Source organism: Miscanthus floridulus, chromosome 11 (genome assembly GCF_019320115.1).
Source record: "Miscanthus floridulus cultivar M001 chromosome 11, ASM1932011v1, whole genome shotgun sequence".
Taxonomy (NCBI): Eukaryota; Viridiplantae; Streptophyta; class Magnoliopsida; order Poales; family Poaceae; genus Miscanthus; species Miscanthus floridulus.
The window spans coordinates 67,233,663-67,243,215 of record NC_089590.1 but is presented as its reverse complement, the minus strand read 5'-3'; the positions used below and the strand labels follow the sequence as shown (position 1 = coordinate 67,243,215).

At 40.7% G+C, this 9,553-nt stretch overlaps 1 protein-coding gene across 1 annotated transcript; it reads left to right on the top strand.

The window, feature by feature from the left end:
* Nucleotides 1–4,132: 4,132 nt before the first annotated feature.
* Nucleotides 4,133–4,762, top strand: LOC136492108 (uncharacterized). The gene has a single exon (XM_066488241.1). The coding sequence runs from the start codon at nt 4,133–4,135 to the stop codon at nt 4,760–4,762; it is 630 nt and encodes a 209-aa protein (XP_066344338.1).
* Nucleotides 4,763–9,553: the final 4,791 nt, after the last annotated feature.

Below are 9,553 nucleotides of genomic sequence, written 5' to 3'. Positions count from 1 at the left end.
GTTCCTATGTATCTTTGTGCAGCCCAACCCAAACCCTGTCGGAAGCAAGTTACCTACTTTCGACCATCGAAAGTTCCAACATGTGTCGGAAGTTCCGTTGTTGCGCGCGCACACAACAAGACTAAGTAACCGTGTTGGAAGCTGCCTACTTTTGACACATTAGAAGTTCCGACGTACGTCGAAAGCTCCGTTGTAGCTTCGACACAACTTTGTAACTCTGTCTATACTGTTCCCTTTATGAAAGCATGTCGTCAAAAGTTTCGACGTATATACATCGGAAGTTCTGATGTTGCCCAGAACGACTAAAATGTGCTAGAGGTATAAATATCACTCTTACTCACTTCTCACTGTTACAAACTCCATAACTACAACCAACCCTCAGCCAAAACACACCCTAGCATTCGAAGCTCTCTCCTCTTCTCTCTTTTGCTCCCTAAAGTCAAATGCTGCAAGAGATTGAGTTGAGAGAGGGGATTTGGTGAGAAAAACTGAGATTCTTGCTTGAGCATTTGATTTCTTCGTCAAGTGGTTGGATTCACATTCATTACTCTTAGGGCTTGGTCCCTAGCCGGCTAGGCGTCACCTGGGAGCTCCTAATATGTAGGAGATCCTTAGGAGATATGTACCCTTATGATTCTAGTAAAGAACTAGAGTTGACCTTTGTGGTTGCTTGAGAGTGTCAAGGAGGTGGTAGAGACTCCGACCTTAGTGGTCACCTCAACAACAGGGACGTAGGCACTCCTTAGTGGTGTGGCCTAACCTTGGATTAAATTCTTGTGTCCTGCGTGCTTGTTGTTGCTGCAATTGCTTGGAATTACTTGTATTGGCTTGAATAGCCTGGTTTAAAATTAAACTCGATCACAATGGTTAGCAGACGACGGAGGTTCTGTGGATTCTTGCGAAACTTCCACGGCGTGGAAGTTCCGAACAAATCCGCAAAGGTTCCGCATATCCTAACTGAAGTTACTGCAGCACAAAAATCAGAGTATGAAAAGTAGATCGAGTAAAATACCAGCATGTCTCAGGTCCCCGTAGCACCAAGTCTCTGCAGCTAGAACTCAATACACAAGTAGATCAGGTGGAAACCCTAATCTTGCAATTCAAAAGTGAGCTCAAACAACCAACAACAAATGTGTATTTTGTACAAAGTATTTCCTTCACTCTTGAAATCATCCTCATGAACAATCAATAGTGTTCGCAGGCCGGGGGTAAGAGATTCTTTCAGATATTGGTTATGGAGTGCATAGAATTGCATGGTTTCGTTGGAGTGGTCCTCGCTTGGAGCTAATGATAAGTGTCGAGCATCTTCTTCGACATTGCTGAATGTAGATTTCTCGATCCTGGAATATTCTTTGGCAGATACATATTCAGCAAGCTCATGATAGAGGTTATGCATGACAAACCTGTTGGAAGAAAAAATATTGTAGCGTTATAAGATATCTAAGAACAACATAAACACACAAGAAATATTGTTACAAAAGGTTGTCATCACCAAAAATGAGCCAAAAAATCAATATGCTTCTCTTATAATCTATACTTTTCAGCTTGTTTTTCAGCCCGAACAGTGTTTTTCTCTCACAACAAATCAGCCGGAACAGTGTTTCGGCTTGTTTTTTCAGCGAAGCGAACGGGGCCAAGGGACTGCCTGCGCTGAAGAATCTGGAGATAAGTCGTTGCAACAACCGCGTATCTGTGGTTGGTTTATCAAATCTGCCATCTCTTGAGAAGTTGAAATTGTCAAATGCCCAAAACAATAGTTCAGCTAATTCGGGTATTAGGTCGTAGTACCCGTTTTACCCAAAATAGTTGAAGCCTATGTACTATATATATGTGAATTGATTGATACTGCATTTTCTTATATTAATTAATTGCGACGTCATTGGGACACATTTATCTACGTTTCAGGGCTCATGTTTTTTTGTTCTAAAATTCTACTAAGAGCTATTGTTTACATTGCTTTGACTTGCATTTGTAGTTCTATCTCATCTAAATATTTTTACGGTTTTGTTGATTATGGGTAGTTTGGGAATACTTGAATCTAGACCCAAAATTACAGTTACCGAAATGTCAGGTACTATTTTGTCAATACAAATTTCAAGTATCAAATTTGAAAAACCAAATCATATCTTACTATTATTAATTAGAGGCTCCAACGGAGGCACCACATCATCATACGCTAAACTCTAGAAACTCTCACAATAATCATCACAAACATCTAGTCTTTAATTTGATAGAAGATTACCCATCTTCGCCATTATAAAAAGATACACAAAGTAACCCCTAATCTTGCATCTAAATTACTAACAGTGCATTTGACCCCGTCCTAGGTTTTGCTGTATTAATGACATCCAATTTAGGAACTAGCATGTTTATTGAAGTATATTGCAGTTCTTATTTCCATGAAATAATTAAAAGATGATTTCAAGGATGTGGTACCCCCTCAATTCGTTGGTTGAAAAGTTTATGGACTCGAAGTGGTTTAAATTTATTTTATATTTTGAATTTGAGTTTAGAAAATGTCGCACTATAAAGAGGGATGCAAATCATGTTGGTCTGAGGGAGATAGAGTGCTAAAGTACCTAATTAAAAGCTATTGAGAGACACTTGAACACAGCACGGGCGCCTTGGCTAAGTTTTGAAAGTTGGCTACATCAAAAGTTCCGATAGGCCTCAGAAGTTTTGATGTATCTTTGTACTACCCAACCCAAGCGCCGTCGTAAGGAAGTTGCCTACTTCCGACCATTGGAAGTTCCAACGTGTGTCGGAAGTTTTGATGTTGCACGCGCACAAAAACAGTGGTTGGCCGAGCAGTAGAAGCAGGTGCAGAATGTAAGTGCATCTAGCCCTTTAGTGGGTTGTAGATGTGAGCATTTCACCTCCTAGTGATGATTTGGCCATCTTATCTAAAGAGGAAGTGAAATGCTTATAACACAATGCTCAAGCTACTGATATCTTATTTAGTGCTTTGAGTGAAGATGTTTTTGATGCCGTCATATTTGGAGATGGTGAACCGCTTGAGGATGCTCATATCATTTGGACCACACTCAAAGAAAGATATGAGAAGTCCAAATGTGATAAGAAGTTGCTCTCAATGGAGGAACCACTTGAGGAGTGCTCAACTTCACCGACAAATGAAGAGCCTCAAGTGATTCTCTCAAATGGTCAAAGTGATCATGCCACATCCACTCCCTCACCAACATATGTGAACAGTAATGAAATGGTTGGTGAGAAAAATGCTTTTACATGTGGTACTTCTAATTCCTTTAGTTCTTGTGAGACCAACATTCTGAGGGAAGAAGAAGCTTGTGATCGATGGAGGCCAAATGATGAATCGACCTCACCAAGAAGCTCAACTCTCTATGCCACTCCTCATGTGGGTCTCATGGCAAAGAAAGAGAAGAATGTGGCAAGTGAGAGTGAGAGTGAAAGTGAAAGTGAGAGTGAGAGTGAAGATGAAAGTGATGATGATGAGTTCAATCAACACTTGGCACATCTAAGCAAGAAAGATAAGTTGATGGTGCTCAAGCTCATAGAGAAAATTCAAGAGTAAGAAGAAACACTTCATGACCAAGAAGAGTTTCTCATCAACAAGATCAAGTGCTTGGAGAAGTTGACCAAAAAGCATGAAAAGCTTAAGTGCTCTCATGCTAGTTTGGTTGAAAGGTATGAAAACTTGTCAATTGAGCAAACTCGTACTATTAACTCTCTATCTTGTGTTGCTCAATTAGATGATGAGAATTATGTGATCAAAGACAAGGTGGAAAGGCTCACTAGCAAGAATGAGACCTTGCAAGAAAGTCATGATGAGCTCTTGTGCTCTCATGAGAAGCTTATGGATTCTCATCTCATGCTAGATATTGCTCATAAGGTTGTGGTAACAAAGATAAAATCATACCAACCTTACACTCACAAGTGCACATGTACACAAGTTCCATCTATTTTATCATGTGCTAACAATTGTTGCTCTCAAGCAAGCCAACCTTCTATTGAGCATGTACTTATAGAAACTTGTGATAATTCCATTGTAAAAGAAAATGAAGAGCTCAAGGAAGAGGTTGAGAGGCTAAGAAGGGACTTGATTCAATGGAAGGGCAAGTGCAATGCTTAATCTTCTCAAGATAGCCGTGAAGACATGGTGAAGAAGCTTGAGAAGGGATCAACCGAAGCATGCATCAAGCCCCATCAAGAAGGTCACAAATCTAACAGTGGCAAAGTCAAGGGACAATTTGGAAAAGTGCAATATGTCCAGAATGCAGCAGTTCCACTCGAGGCTACAGAGGTTCTAGGATGCGGCAGTGCCTTATCCCAGAGCAGTAGTGCTGCACCTAGGCAGAACAGCAAAGCCCCCAAGGCTACCAAGGTGCAACTTCAACCAAAGAAGACTCTCATCACTTGCTTTAAGTGCAAGAAGGAGGGTCACCATATAAGAGATTGCTCCTTGAAGAAAGAAGAGAAGGGCATGAACAAGATCCAAGAGAAGAAGAAGATGGCTCATGTCACGTGTTCCAACATGGGACACAATGTCTCTATGTGTTCCAATAAGGTTGATGACCAAGCAACACTTCCCAACAAGAAGATAAGAAGAAGCAATAGGAAGTGTTATGGATGCAATGAGAAGGGTCATGAAATTGCATCATGCCCCTCCATGAAGGATGAAGGCTTGGCATCATCAAGAAAGAGGCTCATTAGCAAGGTAGCAAACAAGAAGCAAGATAAGAACATGTCTTACAAGAACAAACACCACATTTGCTACACCTGCTGAGGAAAGGGACATCTAAGTATGGATTGTCCCATGGGTAACACTCCTAAGCTCAACTCATTAATTGATTCAATTTTTCTTAAGAGGCCCAAAAATGACACTTGTACTAGAAGGGTGATTGATTCACCACGTACTAGCACAAAGGCCATTTGGATGCCTAAGTCTCATGTGACTAACCTTGATGGACCCAACATAGTTTGGGTACCAAGTTGTGCTTGATGAGTGTTGTAGGTACTTGAAGGTGATATGAAGCTTTGGGGTGCTTGAGCAACTTAATTGAAAATATCATCTCAAGCTATCAATCTTATACATATTGCCTATTCTCTCAAGATTGACCCAAGGTTATATTGATGGATATATTTGTAACTTCATACTCACCTCGGTAATTAGTACCTAACCCTTGCCAGCTAGCCACTTAACTTGTGTAGTCTCCAGTAGTTCACAAATATGTGTGTGTTTGTGAATTATTAGGAGTGGCTAGAGTACTTAAAGTTTAAATGAATTATTTGCCATATGATGCTTTTAATGGCTCTCTAGTAGAGCAAGATCTTATTCATGTTGTAGGTAATGAGGAACCACCTTGTGAGGCAATCAAGCAAATGGCAATTGATGATATAAGACCACAAGAGGTACAAGCTACAAAGGTGAAGGTTTCTCAAGTCGTAGCTGATCTGCAACCTGCTGCTAAAGTATGAGCCACAGTGCCGCTCTCAAGCAGCAGTGCTGGACAGCAGCACTGCCGCACCCATGCAGACAACAACAACTGACAATAGTCCAATTTGTGGATAAAACCTACAACCTTTGAGCAAGAAGAAGATGAAACTCATGACGGAAGTGATTCATTTCTATGTGATGAAAATGTAAGGTCAACTCAAGACCAATCTCTAGTGCCACAACCAAGAGCTAGCTCACCAAAACATTGAAAAGGTGTGGTAATCTCTAAAATCACAAGTGCATGTTATTTTCAAATTTTACTCCTTTATGCCTTGTGTAGCCACTTAGGTAAAGGAAGCACTTGAGGATACACTTTGATTGTTGGTCATGAAGAGAAGTATGGTTGGAATTGAATTGATCATCTACAACAAGCAACATAGATGACTTGAGTTTTCTTTGTGGACTTCAAACCAAGAATATCAAGATGAAGCAAGTTTTATGTTCATACATACTATGAGTTGGTTTGAAGGATTTTGAAACTTGGCTCACATTGGAGGTTGCAAATAAATTTCAAGAAAGCTAAGAATAAAGAATCAAGCTCAATTAAAGTAGAGGTGCTTATCACTCTCAATTCAAGAAACCTCTACTTGATAAAATCTTGTCATATGGTAGATTGCCAAATTATCATTCTCATCTTATGGCATTCTACATGCCAAACGGTTGTAAGTATTTCTTGGCATATTTCAATTTGATTACACTATTGTTGCCATGACCTAGACATAGAGTGAAATCCTAAGTTCTTAAATGAATAAAATGCCATATGAGGAATTCAAATACTTGGAGCACTTACCAAAAGGGAATTTACTCTATAACTAGTGTTGTGAGGATAATCTTTCTCTCTAAATGATATGTGTAGTCTCACTAAATGAGAATGTGTTTCTCAAATGGAGTGTGTTATCATATGATGGCTATCAATCCAAAATATTGTGATGTATTCTCTCTAGTTATTTTGGATTTGATTCATCTATTTTAGCCACTCACCATAATATGGCTTAAATCTACCCTTTGGACTTAATTGATCAATCATGCACATTCACATTCACATTCCCATTCCACTCAAAAGAGTGTGCATGAGGCATCAAGGGAGATGTGGCAAAACCTCCTAAGGAATCGGGCCCACATGTACCTACCGTTGTCTTAACAGACCTCGGATAGCATACACGAGTTCCCAACAACTCAACAGGTCTGTCGGGTGTCCTCGGGAAACCCGAATCATCCACGATTCTCTTTTCAAACAGGATCCCAATCACAGTTATTGCAGATTACAACAGTTTATTCAAATTTATACCAGAGTAAAAGATAGCGGAAGTCTTAAGATAACATTATTACAAACCAGTTGTTTTCAAAGTTACAATACCATAAGTGTCATACAACCATAGTAGCGGGATAATATTACATTAACTTTATTTATCATACAAACTAGTGCCTTGTCCAAAGGCCATTCATTACTCCTCATCATCATTGTTGACTTCAAACACTGACATGCAGCAGGGACCAAAACAAGCCTGCGCATGCGACTCACCTGCAACAAGGGTTAACAAACCCTGAGTACAAAAGTACTCAACAAGACTAACCCGACGTAACGGGGTGTAAGACTTTAGAGATGTAGGGGTTTGGGACAAGGTAAGGATGTAGCAAGATTCAAAAGTTCTTTGCCAAAAGCTTACTATTCTTCATTCTATTTTCAAGTTTTACCACTAAGTACCTTTTGTTCATTATCTCAAACTAAATGTACATTTCTCGTATTGCATTCCTTCTCATTCCATTTTTATTCTCATATTTTAGTAATTCACCAGTACTACATTGCTTCTGTAATGAATCGAGTCTCCATATCCGCGGAGCACCGGCAATTCGAATTGATTCAAGTCCCAGCTGGGGATTCCTTATCACACGACATATGTAGAACTTAATCTTGCATATATCAACCTCGCTACCGGATCCTCCTATACTAAGCCGTCTCCACGCCACCCGAGAGTACAGCACACCTCAAATCCGGCCACATTCTAGCCACGAGGGTACACGCTACTCCCGCCATCTCTCCACTCCCAGTGCGCGGGCATTCGTCTTAGTATCGGATTAGCCGAAGTAGGCTTACCGGAGTATGTGACCAGTACTACAAAGTGTCTCGTTCAGAAGATCCACAATGAGTGGCCTTTAAGCGACATAGTCGGCAACATTACCCAACATTCAAGATAAGTCACCCGACAAGTCTCTAATTCTACATTCTTTCTTTCTTTGGCCAGTATGCCATCTTTGATTGTATCGAAACTTTTACTTTGAAAGCCTACCATAAAGCATACTAAGCACACTACGCCTTTATAAATGAAAACATCTTCAAGGATGGTAAACAATTATCAAGGTAGGTAATGCATCAAATAGGTAACATTTGAATTAAACAACTTAATGCAATAAATAACATAGGTGATAAACTTTTCAAAGTAAACAAGGTAATGGCTTAATGCATAAACCGGGGCTTGCCTTCGTTGACGATTTCCGGTTCCGGATTAGTACCACAATTATCAAATCCCGTGACAACCGAGGATTCTTCCAGAACTTGCTCAACTAGAATCGTTTCGTTCTCAGGTTCTACACGAAATGATAACATATGCTTTAACATGATGATAATGTAAACATGATGCTTTCACGGCACATGAAATGTAAAAACACCCGCAAACAATTTTATTTCGCGGTACAGTTGCAAGCCAACAAAACCAACCTGTAACCCTATCATTAAGAACCACACATGTGACTTGACCTAATGGATCTTGGAACCCTACTAGTCACAAAACATGACCAAAACAAGATCCAACACTAATCAACACTTAGGGTTTCGACAAGTTAACTTGTTAATGAATTTTGTTATCACAAGAAATGTCATTAAGCTTTACTAATCACAAATTAGATATTAGTTCAAATACTAATTAAGGTACTAAGGATCATTATAAGTTAATGACCCAAGGTCAACAATCAATTCTAAAGTCAAACAAATCCTAATTGATTAAACATTAATTAAATAAATACTTAATTAAATAATTAAGTCTACGTTAGGTATAAAATAAACTTTGACCAATTAAGCTCAAATTTTTATATAAGCTTCCTCATGACAAATTAGTGTACCAAAACAAATTTCATAATTTTTTGAGTTATATAGTGACTTACAAAAATCATGGAAATTGCATTTTTCAATTAATGGACTGAATATTTGAACATTCAAAATTTATTAAAATTTCAAGTTTCAAATTTTTAAATCATACTAGAACATGTACAGAAGCTACACAAAAATTTTCAGAATTTTTGGAGCTATGATTATTTTTCTACAAATTTCCAAAGATTCAGTACTATTCACAAATTCAGAAAACAAAAATCAGTACTGTTCTTCTTCTCCCTGCTCACTGACAGACTGACCCCACGCGTCAGCGACAGTGAACCAGACACGGCGGCGCGGCCAGCTCCGGCCAGCAAAATGCGCCGGTGGTGAATCTCCGGTGAGACGGACTGCTCCTACATGATCTACATCAAGTCGCGCATCTATCCCAAGCCTCAGAACAGAAAAGGGCACACCGGATGGAACTCGACGCCGGCCATGGCAGCTCGGACCCGATGGCGGTCGATGTAACTAGGGCTACGGTGCAGTAGAGTCAAAGGAAGAGTGAGTAACACGCTCAGGAACTCACCGTGATCACGATGATGGGCTTGGTGCAGTCGAAGATGGTCTGGAGCAGCCTGGCCACAGTGAGGGCAGTCGCGGCGGAGCTCCGACCAGTCACGGGGAAGACGGGTTGCGCCGGGCGATTCCGGCCAACACCAGCGATGAGAGCAAGTCGAGGAGGAGCGCAAAACCAATGCGATCACGTTGACGTAGCTGGGAACGACTGACGCGGCTCGATGAGGCCTACAGCGAGCGACGGAGCTACGCGGTGGCGGAGCAGAGCAGAGGGGAAGAATGGGAGCGACGGCGGCGACGGTGGCTATTTATAGCCCGGAAGAAGGCGTCCGGTGTCGCCAACGCACGGGCGGGTTCACCACGGTGACATCGGCGTGTCACCGCGCGTGAAAGCAGCGGAGAAGGTCGGCGGTGAG